The 20,826-nt window shown below is 36.6% G+C and overlaps 3 protein-coding genes across 3 annotated transcripts in view; 1 reads left to right on the plus strand and 2 right to left on the minus strand.

Annotated features, from left to right (window-relative positions):
• Positions 1-1,783: 1,783 nt before the first annotated feature.
• On the minus strand, positions 1,784-13,457 carry LOC144440423 (nicotinamide phosphoribosyltransferase-like). Its single transcript, XM_078129798.1, has 9 exons — positions 13,322-13,457; positions 10,056-10,286; positions 7,493-7,621; positions 6,500-6,658; positions 5,420-5,550; positions 4,333-4,561; positions 3,338-3,598; positions 2,967-3,089; positions 1,784-2,460 (listed from the first exon to the last, which is right to left on the minus strand). Exons 1-9 carry the CDS (start codon positions 13,376-13,378, stop codon positions 2,335-2,337), a joined length of 1,446 nt encoding a protein of 481 aa, XP_077985924.1. The 5' UTR covers positions 13,379-13,457; the 3' UTR covers positions 1,784-2,334.
• A 2,595-nt stretch (positions 13,458-16,052) lies between these two features.
• LOC144440103 (H/ACA ribonucleoprotein complex subunit 3-like) lies at positions 16,053-17,967 on the plus strand. The gene is made up of 2 exons (XM_078129368.1): positions 16,053-16,197; positions 17,370-17,967. Exons 1-2 carry the CDS (start codon positions 16,144-16,146, stop codon positions 17,508-17,510), a joined length of 195 nt encoding a protein of 64 aa, XP_077985494.1. The 5' UTR covers positions 16,053-16,143; the 3' UTR covers positions 17,511-17,967.
• A 1,905-nt stretch (positions 17,968-19,872) lies between these two features.
• Positions 19,873-20,826, minus strand: part of LOC144435292 (alkaline serine exoprotease A-like) — a 4,593-nt gene continuing 3,639 nt past the window's right edge. Inside the window, exons 4-5 of the mRNA XM_078123890.1 lie at positions 20,659-20,803; positions 19,873-19,915 (exon numbers count right to left, since the gene is read on the minus strand). Coding sequence (XP_077980016.1) covers positions 19,873-19,915; positions 20,659-20,803 — 188 coding nt within the window. The remainder of the gene's footprint in view (positions 19,916-20,658; positions 20,804-20,826) is intronic.

A 20,826-nucleotide genomic window follows, 5' to 3' on the forward strand; every position in this document is an offset into this window, starting at 1 on the left:
ACACTCAGGTGATGCAGCTGTCATTTGATGCATACAACCACACTCAGGTGATGCAGCTGTCATTTGACGCATACAACCACACTCAGGTGATGCAGCTGTCATTTGACGCATACAACCACACTCAGGTGATGCAGCTGTCATTTGACGCATACAACCACACTCAGGTGATGCAGCTGTCATTTGACGCATACAACCACACTCAGGTGATGCAGCTGTCATTTGACGCATACAACCACACTCAGGTGATGCAGCTGTCATTTGACGCATACAACCACACTCAGGTGATGCAGCTGTCATTTGACGCATACAACCACACTCAGGTGATGCAGCTGTCATTTGACGCATACAACCACACTCAGGTGATGCAGCTGTCATTTGACGCATACAACCACACTCAGGTGATGCAGCTGTCATTTGACGCATACAACCACACTCAGGTGATGCAGCTGTCATTTGACGCATACAACCACACTCAGGTGATGCAGCTGTCATTTGACGCATACAACCACACTCAGGTGATGCAGCTGTCATTTGATGCATACAACCACACTCAGGTGATGCAGCTGTCATTTGACGCATACAACCACACTCAGGTGATGCAGCTGTCATTTGACGCATACAACCACACTCAGGTGATGCAGCTGTCATTTGACGCATACAACCACACTCAGGTGATGCAGCTGTCATTTGACGCATACAACCACACTCAGGTGATGCAGCTGTCATTTGACGCATACAACCACACTCAGGTGATGCAGCTGTCATTTGACGCATACAACCACACTCAGGTGATGCAGCTGTCATTTGACGCATACAACCACACCGAGGTCTGTTATATGAGACTACAATTTTAGTTAAATCAGCAAAACAAATTATTTTTGCTAAACCTAGATATCAGCAAATTGTTTATGTGTGATGTTGACCTAAGCAACAAAAATTGATCTCGCATAGACAAAAGAAAGCTTCTTACTAGGTTAGATACTATTGATATATACCATTTTGTAGTCTGTATGATATGTCATGTCATGCCCCGCTATCAGCTAACACCTGGTTTAGAAGCCTGATATGTTTGAACAAGACATACTTTATAAGTTACAGTCCAGGTTAGATATTAAAATATACACAAGATATACAGTCTTCTTAATTTTCAACAGTTGGCAAATGATCACGTTAACAACTGTTGATTCCATCTTTGGAAATACAAAAAGTACGACAAGGTGACAGTGTTGTCAGTGCATGGCTGTTGGAAATGTAAGATATGCTGCAATGCTTGTAGACTTCTAAAATATTATGAAGTACTGTGATGTGATAGATCGCACGATTAAAATTACCTCAATTCTTGGTTCCTGCAATGATATTTTTACCTCATGCCTAATCAATTTGTACTATAATTCAAAGACAATTAATTTAAAGACAAATAAGTTCCAAGTAGCAGAGATAGGGGGTGTACTGGTGTAAAAGATGGCTGAAACTATTTGACCCTTTTCAGGTTAATTTTCAATTTTTGATATATCGTTTACTGAGACTTGTGGTGGGATTTTTGAAAAGAAATATCCAAGTCTGGTAGACATTTTAAAGCATTTAAAGGCATCACATGATGTCAGTGTAACGTTACATAACATCAATGCTGCATAACATAATGTCAATGTTAGCATTACATTTCTAACAGCAATCATCTTTTCAATTCACAAAGAATATTGATTTTGTATCAAGCACAAGGTCTTTGTCTGAATCTATACACTTTACTTAACAAAGAAATGTAAATAAAAAAAACACATGCCAGAATGTTCTTTAAATTCTCTACACTGGTTAACTGTGGCTGTTATACTAATACATCTCATAATTTACAAAGCTTACCACACCAGATTGGATATTGGTATTCTATATACATCCAAATTACTGTACAGTACCATACTCATCCACATAAGAGCCCATATTTGAGCTAGAGCCCACCCACATTAGGGTCCATATTTGAGCTAGGGCCCACCCACATTAGGGTCCATGTTTGAGCCAGGGCCCACCCACCTGTTTTTTGATCAAGATAGAAAATTGATGGCTTATCTGGGTATTAGCCTACCCATCTTGCAATAATTTTGTTCTCCGTCAATGGGGCCTATTCTCTGCTATAATTACAAACTGGTGTGTGGGCAATGAATGGCCCAAACCATAATGTCGGCAAGATTGAAGGTTAGAGCAACCTCGACTCAAACATGGCTGAGTATGGCACATTGTATCATGATCTACGGGTCACATTTTACTACTAGTTCTATGGTTCTATCTACCTACTGTACAAATGTCACCATTTCAGTCGTTCAAAGTCTGAAAGATGTTACACTAGGTCTTACAGGATTTATTTTTAGTCGCTTGTTTCACGAGAGGTATTTCAGCTCTGGCTCGAATGTCTTCAAATGTGTATTCCTTTAGTAGTTTGCCATTCTCAAAGACTGGTACAAGTACATCCTGTCAATTAATCAAAGTATCAGACATTTATGAAGAGATCACACTGTCAGCAAAGTAAATAAAAACTAAGGTATTTACATGTAACTTGTCTTGGCTTCAACTCACGGCACCCTGCATCTCTTACTTTTTTGTCTCACTTGCGCTCTCACTGTCTGTCTCTGTCTCTCGGTCTGTCTCTTACATACCTGCATGTGCATTCACTCATACACACATACTAGTTCTGTAATGCACATTTTAACATCAAACACACAAACACATGCATTTGTACTACAGCATGACATCACACATTACATGTATGTTCCATGATAATAACACAAACATACCAGTTACAATCACTCTCACACGCAAGCATTACATTGTACATCAGAGCATAGACACAGTACTTAGATAGACCTAACACACACACATGTACGCATGCACGCACATGCACACATGTACATGCACACACACACACACACACACACACACACACACCATTATGATACATGTAGGCATCATCAACTAACCTTAGCAGGATCTCCCTTGCCTTCTTCAACTGTTCTGTATTTACCACTGTCAAACTCTAGTGCTAGTTTTCCTTTCTTGGACTTCTTGCCCAGGTCTGTGATTGGCTGCTTGAAAACATTCACCTGTTGATAACAATCAAAATTGGTTACTCTCAGGGTCATGGCTGGTTCTAAATCAAGACTTCATCCAAGGTCATTAAACATGGTCCCTGCATATCGGTATATGATGGTTTATACTTTCAAGAGCTCTTTTCCCTTTCCTTAATATTCATATCACATGTGCACACTACTGTCATTTGGCTTAGCATGTAGATTCAAAATCCAGGAACAATTTGTGCTGATTTCTAGCCAATACCAAAGTTGAAACCTACCCCCTTGTCATTAATGATTGCATAACTACACTTGTAGGCACATTTCTGCGTGTCTCTGTCCACCCTCTGTAGAAGAGCACCACCACTTCCAAACGTAAGGTTATCAGCACTCCATCCAAGTTTCTTCATCCTCTCAAGAATAGCTGGTATGGTTTCATAACTGATGCCGTCACCTTGGATCACACGTAAGTAGGGGGGCAAGAGTTTGTAACCCTTGGAGTTCTTGTTGGTACCAAACGTTTTATCTAGAATAGTTAGCACCTACGAGAATGACAAAACAACCATCAAGTGTGCTATGAACATGAAAATTACAGCTTGCTCTGAGGATAACAAGTCTGCTACATTCTAAAACATGCATAGGTCCCGACACTAAATGTGTTGCTATATGGTACAAAACATATGGAATGTGGGTACAAGTTACCAAGACAATGAAACTTCTTCAACTCTGTCCAATCTTTGCAATATAAAAGACTGTTCCTGATCGTTTTGAAATAGCAAAAGAAATTTGTCTTGTTTCAGGGAAATCAACAATCTTTTGTTTTCCCATAGAATTGACACAGTATTCGGCAGCCATATTGGATTTGGCAGTCATATTGGATTCTAAAATGATTAAATTTTGGTATTATTTTTATCTCTATTTCAAAAAATTGTATGGTAATGCCAGGTTTTTTCATTGATTTTAACTGAGAGTAGGTTGGAGTTTTCTTGACCAAAGTAACAAGGTGATGGAAATCTATACATGTACACAAGTAGCAAAACTCTACATCATGTAAAAATCATATGACTGCCTTTATAAAATAGATGTGGCTAACACTCATTGTTCTATTAAATCAAGTGTAACTCTAAGTAAAGACCACTATTTTGAAAAATTTAGACACACTTCAAAATATGAGTCCAAAAAAGATTTGTACTTAGGACACAATCATATCCTAACTCCAACTATGATTCTGTTGTTGCTTCAATCATGAGTCGACTTTGTTCTTTGAGCGTATTACCTTGACAACGACATCAGCTGGGTCCCCTGAGTCAGGTCTGATAACAAGAGTGCCTCCATCCTTGCCACGTTTGATAACCATCTCTCTAAGTTCTTGGCCCCACACTTTCTCACATGCATGCCATATATCATAGCTGTCAGACACTACAGCAACCAGTCCGGTTGGAAACTGTTGAAGCATGTTACGGAAGGCATTGACTTCACCTGTTTTACCCCAACTTGTTACCGTACTGTGATCAAACAGATACCGATAGATGATCATCAATTACTGCAATAATTCACACTGTACTTTATTCGAACAGAAAGAGAAAGAAAGACTGTACACCAGAATATCACCACACATACATGTGGTTATTTTGCATAATGAGAGACACAAACCCAAAAAAGCATCGTGTAATTTACACATTTAACTGTATATAAATTACATCAATAGTTCAGATACAGCACATTGCAGGTTACTGTTAACTCTCTCTGTTTGATACAACCACACAGAAACCAATGAGAAACTGGACATGCTACACTTTAAGATAGCAAGATTGCTATTTCTTACTAGAGTTTATCTATGGGTACTGCAACTAGACATAGAGACTCATGGGCACCAATGTTTTGATGTCTGCATTTTATGTCTGCATGGTGGCAATTAATATGTCACTCCATTTAGACAAAATGTAGCAAGAAACTGAATAAGCTTACTATCTTAAAGTGTATGTACATTTGTAATTTATAAAAAAAAACCAATCATGTATTAAGTTACAAAGACGAACTTGGTCGATGCTGTTTCACATTCTTTTGCAAGTAGGAACACGTAATAAAGTTGCCTTGAGAATTAAAAATCCAAAAGTTTCATTCATTTTTTCATTTATATGACCATTGTAAAGGTGTGCGTATGTGCAGGTTCTTATTGGTTTCTATGTGACTATCAAACAGAGGCAGTGAACAGTAAACTTGCAATGCACTGTAAATGTGACTCAAAGTGCAGAAAAAGAACTTGCACTTTCAATTTCCAGTTGTATGGTGAGTAGTACAAAATATTTAACAAAGATATTTATCAATGCGATTGTTTCCACACACCAAATTGTTTTACATACCTATGTTCAGCAGCTGGGATTGAAAATCCAGCTATAGGACAGTTATAATACTTTTTGGCACAAACTAGACCAGCTATTGTATCTGTACCAAGAAAATTAACCAGATGAGCTGCACCGCCAATGGCTGCTGACTGAAAAAATTATAAAAAGTCAATACAGTTATTGAGCATAAATTATGATAATGAGTAATTTCACCCCTCACAAAATTATTCTGTTTATCTTTTAAGGTAAGCTTGCACCTCAGGGCGCAATTTGTTTGCTAGTCATAGTAGTTTTTATTATTGAAAACCTTGCCATTTGAAAGCTTGTTCGTGGTATCGTTGAAAGTATAAAGTTGAGTGTATATCATTTTGTTTTCAGAAAACCAAAACGATAATTTTTTTGATTTTCCAACACAGTCAACATAGTATTTGGTGATATACATTTGTAAAAAGCATCTAGATGAATTTTTAGTAAATGTGTCTTGATTTTAAGAACATAAACTGTATCATTTTTCTAGTACAAACGCTGGTTCTGCAATCACGATTTCAAGGGTATCAGTATACTGTTTTGTCTAGTCTTGGTTACCCAGACTCTTCTATGAGACCACCCACTACTGGGGAAACATAATGCCAAGTCATCCACACTGGAAATCATGCTGTACATTCCTTCAAAGTCATACAGAATAGGCTTATTAAGCACATTCTTCATAATTAAGACCTGTCGATCACTTGAGACATGCAAACCTATTATTGCGAAGGACCCTGGATTTTTCAGCATGCAAGGATATCGGATGGACTTGAAGTATTACCCAGAATACATTGCTCTGCGAGAGAAATATCTTATGTGGGTGAATTGGGATTACGTTTCCCCAGAATCTCGTCTGGTTGCATAATAGAATCCCTAGTGGTGAGAGTCTCGGTAATCGAGGCTATGTTTTGTTTGGTTGAAACTTTGGAAAATTAAGGATGGTTACATCTACAAGACAGTATTCATAATTTCTTCCTTTTAATTTTAGTTAACTGTTTATAAGTTTACAATATAGATTATGTTTACAACAGACATACTGTATGTTTGATGTGATAGTTTTCTGACACTTACCTCTACTGATGTTGAGCCACGAAAACCAAAGTCATGAAGTTTAAAAGGTAAACCCTCTAGATTATCGGCTGTTTCTGAAAGATACTTGGCAATTACTAACTTCTGGGCTCTTGAATTTGTTGCCACTGTAAGTGGGTACCAAATCTGAACAAGTACTGTCTGTACAGAAAAGAGAGAGAGAATTTTAGTAGAAATCAGACATTGGTACATTGTACATACAGTAAAAGTAAAACAGCAGGTATCTGCTAAATCTTGGTTCATTGATCAATGAAAAAACCCAAAGCTTATCGAGTGTGTGTGTGTGTGGGGGGGGGGGGGGGGGGGGGCTTAGTCAGAAGTGTTCAAGTTCATGGGGAGGGTTGTGGGTAGGTGACTAGGTAATGAGTACAGGTGTACACTGGTTGATTCAAACAACATGCACAAATGGTACAAAAATTCAAAAACTATGGGTCAAAATTCTACATTTCGGTCAGAAACTACGGATCAAATGTCTACATTTTGGTCAGAAACTAAAGGTCAAATGTCTATATATTTCGGTCAGAAACTATGGGTCAAATGTCTACATTTTGGTCAGAAATTAAGGATCAAATGTCTATATATTTTGGTCAGAAACTAAGGATCAAATGTCTACATATTTTGGTCAGAAACTAAGGGTCAAATGTCTACATTCTGCTTGAAAATAGGAGTCAAGAAAATTTGAAAATTGGCAACCTGGAAACTACCTTGTCTAAAATATGGGGTCAAAAGTCATACATGCATCCAAAGAAGGGGTCAAACTTCTACATAATGGTAATGCTTAAAAATCAGGATGTATGTGTTAAAATAAACATGTCAGAGTTTGTTCCAGTGTTGAAGACATGCATATCATATACAGATCAATATGTAAACCAATATGCAAATTACCATGTTATTCATATGTAAATCAATATGCAAATTAACCACCATCCTTGCAATCTTTCCTTGGGAGAACACTGCTACCATTCATAGACTCACCTCAAACCAGTTTGTTATCCAAGGAACCTTTGGATCTGTATTCTCAACACTGAATAAAACGTTTTTGACAGGTACTACAGTGCCTTCTGGGACAGCTTTTATTTTGATAGGTATACGTCCATGGTGTTCCTGAAAAGCGGACACAAAACTGAGTAAATTACTGCTGATAAATGTATTACAGCCATTACGGGTTGAAAATGTAGTTATGATGAGATGTGGCAAATTCAGTGAGGATTGACAACAACGAGGTCTAATGTTTAAACACAGTGATGATAGCAGTAGTCAATACAATCATGTGGGGTCTTGATTTTCCTCTACCTCTCCTGGCATTTTTGCTAGAAAGCTTGTATATTCAAACAGAATTTTTTTACTTTTTGTTATTTTTTGTTATTTTTTTTATATATAATATTTTTAAAAAATGTTATATACACCATAATTGTACTGCATGGGCAGTATCTGCATTGCTGGGTATGTTTTTTTTTTTTTGAAAGTTTATCCGCTTGCCTAGCCATCCATGTTGTTATTTTTGCAATGCATTGTACATTACCCATTTCACTGTTGCCACGGGCGTGGTCTTGTTCCTAGGCCTATGGGCATTCACTACTTGGATGTTTATTCACTTGCCTAATCATCCCTAATCATCCCTAATTTTATCTTTGCAATACACACCATCATTTGCCACACTTATAGTTAAACTTATAAAGCTGTCACCCAGGGTCTATAGAATTTGAGTGTTCTTCCAATTCAACTACATCTCAAGATGTTTTGACAACCCCTGCCCATTTTCGAAGTAATTGAATAGAGGGACAAGAAGGGATGGATTTTTCCTACCAGTCAAGGTTATTTTCACCATGTATTTTAACAAAATTGAAATAATACCTCCTGTAGTCTAAAATCGATAAATCATTTTTTGAAAATTAATTTGACATATTTGAGATGCTGGTTATATTTTCCAAATAATGATAATTGTAATTGGTGCAAAGAGGCTGCACTATCAATTACACGAAGAGGGTCAATTAACCCTGGAAAAAAGTCACAGGATCATCATGGCGCCCTCTAAGTTATGGTACTGATTTTTTTGTCTTCTAAAACATACAACATGTATACAGATACCATTTGAACTCTGGGTAATAATCAGTAGACTGTACACATTTCTGAATGTACAAAATGGAACACTGCGTGTTTGAACCATAGACTAAACATAATTACTTTACGTTTATGTGGATATTTGTATTCTACACACAAATTTTGAAATTAGAGACAGTATTAACCGTTAATGGAAAATATATTGGTTTATAGTTTGGGGAATCAAATTGGATAGTAAAATATAGTCATTTGAAACGGCATGAATTGATTGCATTTTGTTTCAATACATCTACTACCGTAGCAGGGCTCAAAATTAACAGTAGTCCCGTGTCCACAGACTACCAATTCTTGTCATGGGACTACCATAATTTGCAGCTGGTAGTCCACTCAGGCTACAGTGTGCCACTGATTATGCAATGATTTAAAGGATGGAAGACTTACAGACTTGAAATTATTTTAATAACAAACATATTTCCAACAGAGGAACTCTCTTTCCCGTTCAGGAATACGGGACTACTGGTCACCATCCTTGGGCTACCAATTTTGAAATTTTTCTATGGTAGTCCCAGTGCTCTACCAATTTCAGAAGTTGGTAGCGTAGAAAAAAAAGTTAATTTCAAGCCCGGTTAGACCTTGATCAGACTGTGGAATTTGATAAGAATAAAGTATGTACATAATGTGTGTCTTTCTAGACAAATATTTGTAATGATCTAAATATAGAAGTACTCTGAAAAATGTATGTATTGACGGTTTGTGTAGACCCTTGTGGAGGGTCAATGGTGTTACCGAGTATTAACTATATTATGCTTGTATTCGAAACAGAAAATTAACAGTGTGAACAAATAATGGTATATGTGTGTACAAGAGTAATTGCCCCTGTTCATAGTGGTAGAGTCAAACAATAATGGCATAACAAAACAATACATTGTTATAACAATGGAATTCTACTGTTTTACATAAATGATAGGGTGAAACCATACATGTACAGGACAGGGGAGGACACTTGTATTTGTATATTTATACAGCCAGTTGCAAGTTAATGTTCACTGGCTCTGTTTGACACAATCAAGCAGAAACAAATAAGAAAGAGTAAATGCTCAACCTGTAAGATTGAATGAATTGTTTTCTTGTGATATTTCTTGTGATAAGTGCCCCCACGCTGACGTCAAATGCTGATATCAAAACACTGGTGCCCACGTCTAGTTGAAGTACGTTTAAGTGGTTTATTTCATTTTGTCAAAATGTAGCAAGAAATTGTGACCCTATTATCATGAGCAGTTTCTCACTGGTTCCTGGTTGGTTGTATCAAACAGAGCCAGTTAACAGTAACATGCAATGGGTAGTACCTACATCTGCAGAGTACATCTTAATATTTTGAAGTAACATTTAAACTTGAATTTGCTATATCTAAAAAAACACTTTCTAGAAATAAACAATAAACAAACAAACGACAATATTCACAAAAAGATATACATACCTTAAGAATATATTTCCAACCTTCTTCATTGAATACTTCTTTTGAGAAATGTAACTTGTAGAGTTCCTTAGCTTCTTGGATTTTCTCAGCTGTAATAACTTGACCTACAAGCCATTTTTTGAGAATATACTGTAAACCGAAGAACACTATCTCTGAGAATTTACCACCCCTGCATTCAAAGTAGGAATATACTGTTGTTGTTCCAGGTGGGTACTGTTTATGATGTGTTACCTAGAAAATCAAGGTATAAATAGTTATATTTTTTACATGCCTTTGTTTTGAGGTTTTCATTTTATGTGTGTGAATGAATAGATTTATCCCTTCAGGTTGGTCGGTGGAGTCAGGTGTTTACAGAAGCTGACATCCCTAGTAAGGCCTAACAAAAAAAATTGTGTGGTTCCAATTATGCTCAATTTTAGAATAGATGGGGTAGGTCAATTTTTTTATATATATTTTTTTTTTCATACATGTATGTCAGTGTTTAGCTTAGGTAGCTACATGTTGTATGTTTTCCATTGTTTTCCATATGCTCTCTGTGTTATTGGTTTCTTCTCATCAGATGTACAGCCATTACAGATTGGAAGAATAGTTTTATATTCTTTTTACATTGATATCAGTTTATGCATCCACTATTTCTTGCGAGACTTCAGTTTTCGTGATTTTATCATTATTTTCTTGAATAGTATTATACCTAATAACAAAGTTTAGGGTCGGCGAGAAGAAACTAGTGGGGCCAATCGGGTAACCAGAACCAAACAATTTTTTTCTTAGGCCTAACCAAGAGGATTTTTTGATAGCATTTACAGTTTCCTATACTGTCAGTGTGTTTGCTGAGATGTTAAAACCATTGGGTAGAAAAAAAAGGAAATCAGGTACAATTCACATAGTTTGTTATCATTTTCGGTGGAGAACGTAAAATGTGTGGTGGAACTCAAACACTCTTTTTATTTTATTTTATGTGTCCTCTAGAATTAAGTACTAGCAACCTTATATACATGTGTTCATGTACATTATATCTCATGCCAAAGAATGGTGATGTCAGCATTATCATGTCAAATTGGAACTGTCAAAGATTCTGATATTACAGTATCACTCAGTACATGATGATACCAAGGAGAAATACATTAAAAGCATACATTGTATCATCCACAAACTGCATTTATTGTGTCACAGGACTGGAAAAAATTGTCCTTCCCCCCTCCATCCCATCCCATAATCCCTTTGTCTGCTAGGGAGCAAATGCCTTCTTTTCTATATCCAAAAATGTACTGTGTTTGACTAATATCACAGTCACATCTGCACCAGGCATGCTCAGAGGCAAAGCACTATGGGATTATTTGTGGTTATACGATGTGTCATCTCACATATGGGTTGCCGTGTCAACGAGACTAGATTATTTGTTATATTACAAACAACATGAGAAGATCGTTCATAACAAATAATGAGATGTTATTCCCCAATATACATGTAAGGAGTCAAGATGGTTGAATGGTTAGAGTGGCCAGTTTGGAATCTGCAGGTTGTAGATTCAAGACCCCATCGATGCTGTTTGTTTCTGAGTAGCTAAAGTCCTTGGACAAGATTTGAACCACGACTGTGCCTTAGTCAACCCAGCTGTGTAATTGGGGACCTGGTAGGATAGAGGTTGCAATGTGAATGTTTTAATTATCCTATGTGCTTATAAAGGCTGTAATGGCTTGTATGTTCGTCTGGGAGTTGAGGAAGTACATGTATAAAGGGTTATTGTGCCGCTACAGATCCGAGCCAGGGGTAATAATTGTAAAGCACTTTGAGCACTCAGACTGGGTGGCAAAGTGCTATATAAGAACCAACATAATTGTTATTTATTATTATTACTTTATTTTTCTTCATTCAGCCAAGGAAAATATGAGTGACTTACAATGTAAAGGGCCCTTGTCACTACGAGTCGCTAGATGAGTACCGACAAACTTTAGGTCACTAGTATTTTCCGGCTGAATAAAGAAAAATATTGAGGAATAATACCATTGCCAGTAATATAAAAAAGAAATCGGAGAAAGTAATGGTAATTTTGAGCATTTTGATTCATCTTTCGAAAAATAGACCCAATAATGGGGACACATGTTTTCGTGACATAGACAGGTGTTGCCGTGACCACAGACAAATACTTGTCTGTGCGGCAGTGGCGTGACATACACGTACATGTACATGTAGAATGACCAGAGTATATATTCCATACTTTTTGTTGAACCTGACTCGTGCATGGTATGATAAATAATATTCGAACTTTCATTACTTAAATGACACCTCATTTCATATATTGCACCACTGACAGTACCCAAAAGAGTGAGTTTGTGCTGGCACAAGATACACAGTTTCAACGTACACTATCTTCCCAAGGGAACAGCATCATCATGTAAAATTTTACACTGTACTGTTCTTTGAAATCTACTTTTATCCTTATGAATTCCCAGAAAAAAAAAATATTTGACCTAAACTGTTTACATCGATCTTTACCTTGAACTTTGAAAGGTCGTGTGATCTATAAATAGCCATTTTGATCACAGGTCACATGAACATTTGGTAGCATTTTTACAACCATAATGTAAACAGTCATGTGTTTGTTACCATGGAAATTGGAGGCACAAATTGATATGCATGCGATGGATGTTTTCAAGACAAGAAATGGTATATGCCACTCCTATGCTAATAAATTGACCCTTTTTAAGTTCACCTAAAAATACATGTAAAGCTGGTACCAGCATACACATAACATGGTGTATGCCGGTTGTTACACATTTGTCAAGCTGTAGTTCTTTCACTGAAAATTCATAAGTGACTTATCAAAGAACATCAAAAGAATGCCAAGGTGAAGTCATGCCAGTTGCAGCTACGACATTACACTATTAATTATGGTCGAAAGAGTGTTCTTGCAGCACGCTTTCATTTCTGTCAAGTACAGTCAGTATTGAGTGCGACTGTGAGGGCGTTTCTCACAGACAGGTGACAGCAGGGCAAATATGTCAGCATCGTTCTAAAAGCTACCGTGATTACACCTGGAAAAGTGAAAGTATGAGTCGGCATCTGACCACTGGGATGTGTATCTGGGTTTGTTTATTTATATAGATCAATATCGCACGTTCCCAAGGTCAAGTTAACCCAACACACCGCCGAGATTGTAAACATACCGCTTTCACTTGATCCGGTTACACGATTCATGGGTACCTGTTATGCTGGTAACCAACCAACCAACAAAGCTATGCACGATGTCCGTCAATTCCACTTACCTTATACGAGTCTGTGATAAGTAACGGGTTATCCATACACACGGGTACGGCGGCCATGGTTCACCTAGTGCTAGTAACAACGACAGTGTTCCTGGAAGCAGCAGCAGAGGACAAGCTAGTATCACATAAATGCACTGCACTATGCTATGCTATGTACAACCAATTGAGTATGCAAATATAACCATGAGTTCGAATGACGTCACAACCATAAATAGCGCCACGAGCGGTTAAACTAGTACTTAGTAGTAGACGTGTAGTGACTTGCGTTTGCTGAGTCAGCTTCCCTCGGCATGGCACCTGCTATGTCAAATACATATATGTGATGTTTATCAATATTTGCAAATTCATTAAATTAACAAATGAATCACTAGACGGCGAATGTTTACAGAAGGGCTATATGTGTGACTCGCGAGGAGTGTCACACCGTGTGTATGGATTGTATGATATAGAAACATATAGTTCAATGCTCAGTAAGCTTAACTTATAGTATATTATTTCAATAGTAATATACAGACCTGCACGTACATACACTACATATATAAGCTAACATGTATATATATATATTATATAAAGGCAATTGTATTTGATTGTGCATATTGTATTTGTCTGTACCTGTTTATTCGTTTTTTATTTACTTTATAATCTACGTACTACGTACATGTAAACCAGACTGACACTATTATATAATGTGAGAAATATCAATTCAAACACTGTCTACATGTATTAAAAGCTATCATTCCACCACCAGTCACACGCCTGTGTCGAACATGGATAACGCCAGATATGATATGAAACGTTATCAATGCATTCCGTCAACAGTGAACTTTTAAATTCATATCGATATTCTTTTGTACCAAGAATTAGAACAATCCCAGAACGGAACTGTTTACCCTTGAACAGATTATTAGGGAAACATCATCCGGTACAGTAACCTGAGTTGTTATACGCCCAGAGAACTCAGATCCGACAAATGATTCTAGCTTTAACGACCGGGAGCTCTTGGTGCGTCAGTGTATTTCCAGAGCAAAAGTTTGAACAGGAAAAAATCCCATCTAGATGTCCACGCGCGAGTGAGTACAACGTCGTGTCAGGGGCGATATCAGATCGTTAAATGTAGGATAAAAAAATCAAATTATTATACTTAAGCCTAACTAAATTAGTCAAAATTGAAAATTGCTTCAAGCCACACAATCATTTTCAAATCAGAATGTAGTAGTATGTAGTGCTATGAATACAAAGCCAGTATGTAGTGAGTAAAAAATAGGTCTTTTGTTCACACGTTAAATTTACTTTATTTTAGAACTAAAATGGCTCAACCTCACCCTAAAAGTAAATGAATTTCGTTTAAAAAAAAATAAAAAAATCCTACATTGAACTATTGATCTCGCCCTTAGACCTTAGACCTACCAGTCGAAGTCGCGCGAACAGTCATATGAGTTACTCCAAACCCATGCTCCGGATATCGAGGGGCGGGGAGAGAAGAATCTGGAATGAATTAAGTTGTGTATTTTCAAAAAATTCCTCCCCCCTCAAAAAAAGATAATCTTTTCTAATATATATATATATATATATATATATATATATATATATATATATATATATATATATATATAAATAAATAAATAAAAATAAATATATATATATATATATATATATATATATATATATATATATATATATATTGCAATCAATCAATCAATCGATCAATCAATCAATCAATCAATCAATCAATCACAGGAATTTATATAGCGCCAAACTCCACTACGTAGCAATGTTCAATGGCGCTTTACAAAAGTGTGGATATATATAGAGATGTCAGTAGGCTCTGCTAAACAGATAAGTCTTGATGCGCTTCTTAAAAATATCAAGGCTAGGTGACTGGCGCACTTCTAGAGGGACATTGTTCCAAGCGAAGGGGGTGGTACGCGAGAAAGCATGTTCACCATAGTTCTTCCGGTTACTCTGTGGTACATGAAGTAGGATTTTGTCATTTGATCAGAGAACTCTGGATGACACTTTCAGGTTGATTAGATCAGATATATAAACAGGAGCAGTATTGTTCAGAGCTTTGTACGTTAGTAGCAGGATCTTGTATTGGATTCTGTAGTGTACTGGTAGCCAGTGTAATTCCATAAGTATAGGGGTTATGTGGTCATTTATGTGGTCATATTTCCGTGTGCGAGACACAATTCTTGCTGCTGAGTTCATGGTCATGCTGAAGTGGTAGAATGGATGAAGATGGTAGACCACACAGGAGTGCATTACAGTAATCTAGTTTTGATGTGATTAGAGCATGTATTAACATCTGACACACTTCCTTAGTTAGATACTGGCAAATACGGCTTTTTTGACGGAGGTGGTAGTAATGTCAATTATATCTTTTCCCTGAAACAAATCTGGTTTTACAAAAACAAATCCTGTAAGTCAACAACATAATGTCAATAAAATAAAGACTTCTTTGAATTAAATGACGTACATGTAATAAAAATGTAATTATATAAATGGTTAAATTCAGTTAAAACAACCGAAAATTACAAAAAACTACAGTTAGAACAAGAATGATACTTTTGGCCTTAACGGCTTGCCAAAACTGTGGTACAACAGACTTCACATTGTTGTGGACGTCCCGGGTTGGTTAATTATAACGGTCACTGGTTGAACCTGTGCATGACGAGTGGAAACAAAAGATTGCTCAAGATAAACAGAGAGGGCACAACACACTTCCGCTTTATAATCGCACGTTGTTTCTACACTTCGGTTTTCACAGACAAGTCAGGACTGAAGAACAAGGCGTACTTTCAACAACAGCTTACGATTTGGCCATGTATCTTATGTTCTATCTCAATGAATGTGGGAATCGTGTGTATACACTGAAGGTAAATATGTAATTATTGAGATTAATAATAGTTTGGACCGTTCGACGCGTTCGCCGTTTGGCTTTGCGAACGAGCACAAAGCTTGCGATCGCTTCAGCCTTGCGGCTTCAGTTTAAACATCTAGCAAATGACGGATGCCTGGCCCTCATTTTTATTATCTGAGAACAACACCATTTAAAAAAGTTACATAGTATAGTTGGAGCCTTCCGTTAATCGTTTAAGGTCCGATATATCGCAACCATGGATGTATTAGTGAGAAACCAAACAAACAAGATGGCGGCGCCACTCATCGTCTAATGTTTGTACGGTCTAGGACATGTGGTGATGAAATCAATTTACGTTGTCATGTGATAGGTTATGGTACAACTTTTGACCTTTATTATAAGAGCAAGATCATTGACTCCCCAAAATACACAAGAATTCTTGTACTTGAACATTATCCCAAGTCTGTCAATATGATATCGATGGTATTGGTCCACAGTCACTTGTGAACTAATATTCCATTCCAGGAATCCTGGAGGATGGTGATATCGTCTAGTCTAGGATGACCATATTTATAATACAAAATAATGACGTTATTATTATAATAATTTACAATATTCAAAAAATACCGTTAGGGGTCACTGTTTCAGATGTCTGAAACAGTCACCCATAACCGAATATTTTGAATATCGTAAATACCTATAATAATGTCATTATTTTGTATTATGATCATTCTTGACTAGAATATATCACCATCCTGGAATGAAATATTAGTTCACAAGTGACTGTGTGTTGTTCCTACCATGAATGTATTAGGAGAGACTAATACATCCATCCATGGAAGTATAGGGTGTTATACTTCCATGATCGATCTGACAATGGTAATGGATGTCCCTTTCCTTGTTTTGTTTTGAGACATTGTCAGAATCGCATCCTGTGCCATGTCACTCTTGTGATTTGATCTCAGGAATCCATGAATACATTATGATTTAATACATCTTGTTACTATATACATGTACAACTGTATTCACTGAATTGACCTACACTCATTGCATGTATAATTTATTTGTGTATTTTTTTATTGTTGCAATTTTTGACCTTTTTTTACCTTGGTCAATTCTACATTGTGTTATCCATTAACATATTAACACTTTTCTCTGTCCATTATGATTTTTCCTTGTATCATGTAGAAAATTGATCCCGATGGAAAACCAACCTTATCTGCCCACCCTGCAAGATTTTCACCAGATGACAAATACTCTAGGCACAGAATAACCATCAAGAGGAGATTTGGTCAGCTTCCAACACAACACCCTAAACCAGTTATGTAACTAACCAATCCAATCCAAACCAAACCATTCACAACAATTTCAACAGCCACTGCTTCAAAGAGAACTTCAAGTTGGAACTATTCCTCTGACGTCAATGTCCAATGAAGATAGAATTTTGGCTTATTCTCGCCATCAAACTGACACAGAACTAAAGCTACATGTAAGTTCTCTGGCAATGGATTAATTATGAAATGGATTCACTGGATGACATGATGAAAATTTTGAAATGTTGCCATTACTTTTTATCATTAGAAAACTGACACTATAGTTCACTACACATGATTGTATTGTGATGTCACTGCCAACGTGTTATTGTCAGCAGCTGAAATGGGATTTCATGTCGGCATCCAATGATACAACCACAACCAACATTGAGAACTTACATTTTTTATCGACAGTAAATATTATTTGTCATGTACCAGAAGTTATCTTTTATTGACATGTAATTAAAAGATACGACTTATCTTGCAATTGACAATGTGAACGGGTATATTTAGTACAGTGTGAACGGGTCAGATGCATTTAACTAGAACAACATTCTGTGCTTGTCACCTACAGTTATTATATTGGAGTGTTGATATACATGTAACCATGATGACATCATGTTCCCATGTGACTTGTGTGAAGGTTGATTTTGTACTACAAATGTAAACTGTCCAAAGTAACCAATTACAACTGCCTGTCAGTGTGTGATGGATTACTACTCACATGCATTCTTCTCCCTTTCCCATGCTGGATATATAGCTAGATTTTTATCTCCGTCCTGTAAGGGGAGGTTATGTTATACTTCTATCTGTCTGTGTGTGTGTCCATCTGTCTGTGGACACAAAATAGCTGGGTATATAGCTGGATTTTTATCTCCGTCCTGAAGGGGGAAGGTTATGTTATACTTCTGTCTGTCTGTCTGTCTGTCTGTCTGTATGTCCATCTGTCTGTGGACACAAAATAGCTGGAGATATAGCTAGATTTTTGATAGATTGTGTTCATTTGACTAGTAGAGAAAATTGAGTCCATGGCTATGGATAGCTTCTAGCCTACTTAAGAATGCACCTCAGGTGCAAACTTCACTGAAAAACTGAAGGCATGGTGCAGTGTCTGTCCAACCGTCTGTGTGTGTGTGTGTGTGTGTATGACTTAAACTCAAAAACACCAGACCGATTGCCTTAGTATTCGGTGGGGACATAACTTTTGGTGTCTAGTTGGGAAATTGTTCAAAGCAAAATGATCGCATGACAGGTATGTGATTTGGGTTAAAAAATGTTATTTTGGTCAAAAAACTTAACTCAAAAACTACTGGGCAGATTGGTCTGAAAGTTGATGGGAAGATTCTTCAGGGTGTGTAGATTAAGATCTGTTCATGACATGATGATTCCATCAGTAGTATGCAAATTAGGGCTAGAAATCTGTCTTTTTGGTAAAAAATCTTTAGTTCCAAAACTATTGAGCAATATTTACTAAAACGAGACTATTTGATATTAACCCTTTCTGCCAAACTGTCACATTTACTCAAATTACACCACAAATTTATTGTTATTATAACTAGAGAAATTTGTGAATAGACATTGACCCAAGATACGTGTGTAGGGTGGGGGGGGGGAGATAAGGAATAATATACAATACGCACATGTTACAACTATTTTGACATTTTATTTCTGAATCATCAATGGCAAAATATAACAGCAGAGATAAAGTAAACACTATTTAGATTCACCATATTAAATTGGTTGTTTTTACCCTTAGATTATGTAGCATTATTTGTATTCCTAGATGTTACTATCTGGATCCATTCGCTTGTAGGAGGTTGCAATTATTAAGAATTCTAGTCAGATATTCAATGAAATCAATGTTTACATTTCATGTACAAATACACTACAGCGAATTTTACAATGTCATTCAGCTTTTCTGTTTGAGACCACCATGCAGAAACCAATAAGAAACTGGACATGCAACACTTTAAGATAGCAAGATTGAATAAGTACAGTTACTTGCTACATTTTGTCTAAGTGAAATGAACTACACATGTCACCATACAAACATCAAATGAACACTGCAAAGGACATTGTGCACGCTCTTCTTCGGGTGTTTGATACGATAAGAAAAATATTGGCACTCGAATGTCTGCATATAGTTGCAATACATTGAAAAGGTTTATTTCATTTAGACTAAATGTATCAAAAAATGCGATCTCGCTATTGAAGTGTGGCATATGCAATTTCTTGCTGGTTTTTGTATGGTTGTATCAAACAGAAAAACTTAACAGTGTTGTGAAACTCAATGTCGGTGTATTTTGAACAAAATTACATGGAAAATGTCAAACGTTGTCAATCATCTAAGAACAGCAACAGTATTCAATGGATTTGAATTAAACGGGGTCACAGGTTGGTTCTGGTGTAGCATCCACAGGTCTGTAAGTGAAGAATGCCTAATATTGTAAAGTTAGACTAACAAAATAAAGACTACAGAGGTGTCACGGAAAGGAAATATCATGTATACACCAAGGATACAGTCAGTTTAGTAATAAGTTTTTTAAAGTGGCCATATGGATGAGAATTGGGTATTTATTTTGGATTTTTAATTTATAAAACAATGTTATCATAGCTCCCCACTTTAGAAATCAACATGAAACAACATATGCCAAGTCCTTGTTTGTAACTTAATAAATGGGCAAAAGACTGATAAGTGTTTAAAATGTTTGTTATTGTACATACAAAAACAAACTTTGTTTTACACATTTTTATCTCTTTGCAATGTATTGAGTGATAAATACAGACTTGGTCTATGGTATTTTGCATTGATTTTTCAAGTAGGAAGCTATGATAAAAATCCAAAATAGATATCCAATCCTCATCAATGTGGCCACATTAATCTCCATTGCGATTTTTTGTTACTTTTTGTAAAGTAAGTGCTACTTTACTAAAATAACGTACGTGCACAGATGCACACGACATATAAACGATGAATTATGGAGACGTTTTTATCTGTCGCCAGGTATATCAATGACGTCATAAGCCATGTGACCCTTTCCTCACGTTGAACCTTCTCTGGCTTGTGAGATCTAATTATGATATAATATTTGAAGTGCAGCTGGAATATTTTCAAAGAACACATACACAAATAGACTAGCAAGCGCACAAATCATAATACGTACGGAACACCACAGACTGGTCCAAGAGCAGTTATTCCATCCAGATCATAGGCCATATCCATGTTGTTTGTCCAACCATCAACCAACTTGTCCTTGACTTGTGCTGGGGTGAGATCTTTACAGTCACTTCTCAACAACGCTGCGATTCCTGTGAGCAAAAGTGGGTTTTCG

Source organism: Glandiceps talaboti, chromosome 1 (genome assembly GCF_964340395.1).
Source record: "Glandiceps talaboti chromosome 1, keGlaTala1.1, whole genome shotgun sequence".
Classification (NCBI taxonomy): Eukaryota; Metazoa; Hemichordata; class Enteropneusta; family Spengelidae; genus Glandiceps; species Glandiceps talaboti.

Coding starts and splice junctions, on each gene's coding strand:
- LOC144440103 (XM_078129368.1), top strand. CDS start 16,144: ATGTATCTTATGTTCTATCTCAATGAATGTGGGAATCGTGTGTATACA. Junction 16,198..17,369: donor ATCGTGTGTATACACTGAAG/GTAAATATGTAA, acceptor TGTATCATGTAG/AAAATTGATCCCGATGGAAA.
- LOC144440423 (XM_078129798.1), bottom strand. CDS start 13,378: ATGGCCGCCGTACCCGTGTGTATGGATAACCCGTTACTTATCACAGAC. Junction 3,599..4,332: donor CAGCTGATGTCGTTGTCAAG/GTAATACGCTCA, acceptor TCATTCTCGTAG/GTGCTAACTATTCTAGATAA. Junction 3,090..3,337: donor CAATCATTAATGACAAGGGG/GTAGGTTTCAAC, acceptor TGTTATCAACAG/GTGAATGTTTTCAAGCAGCC.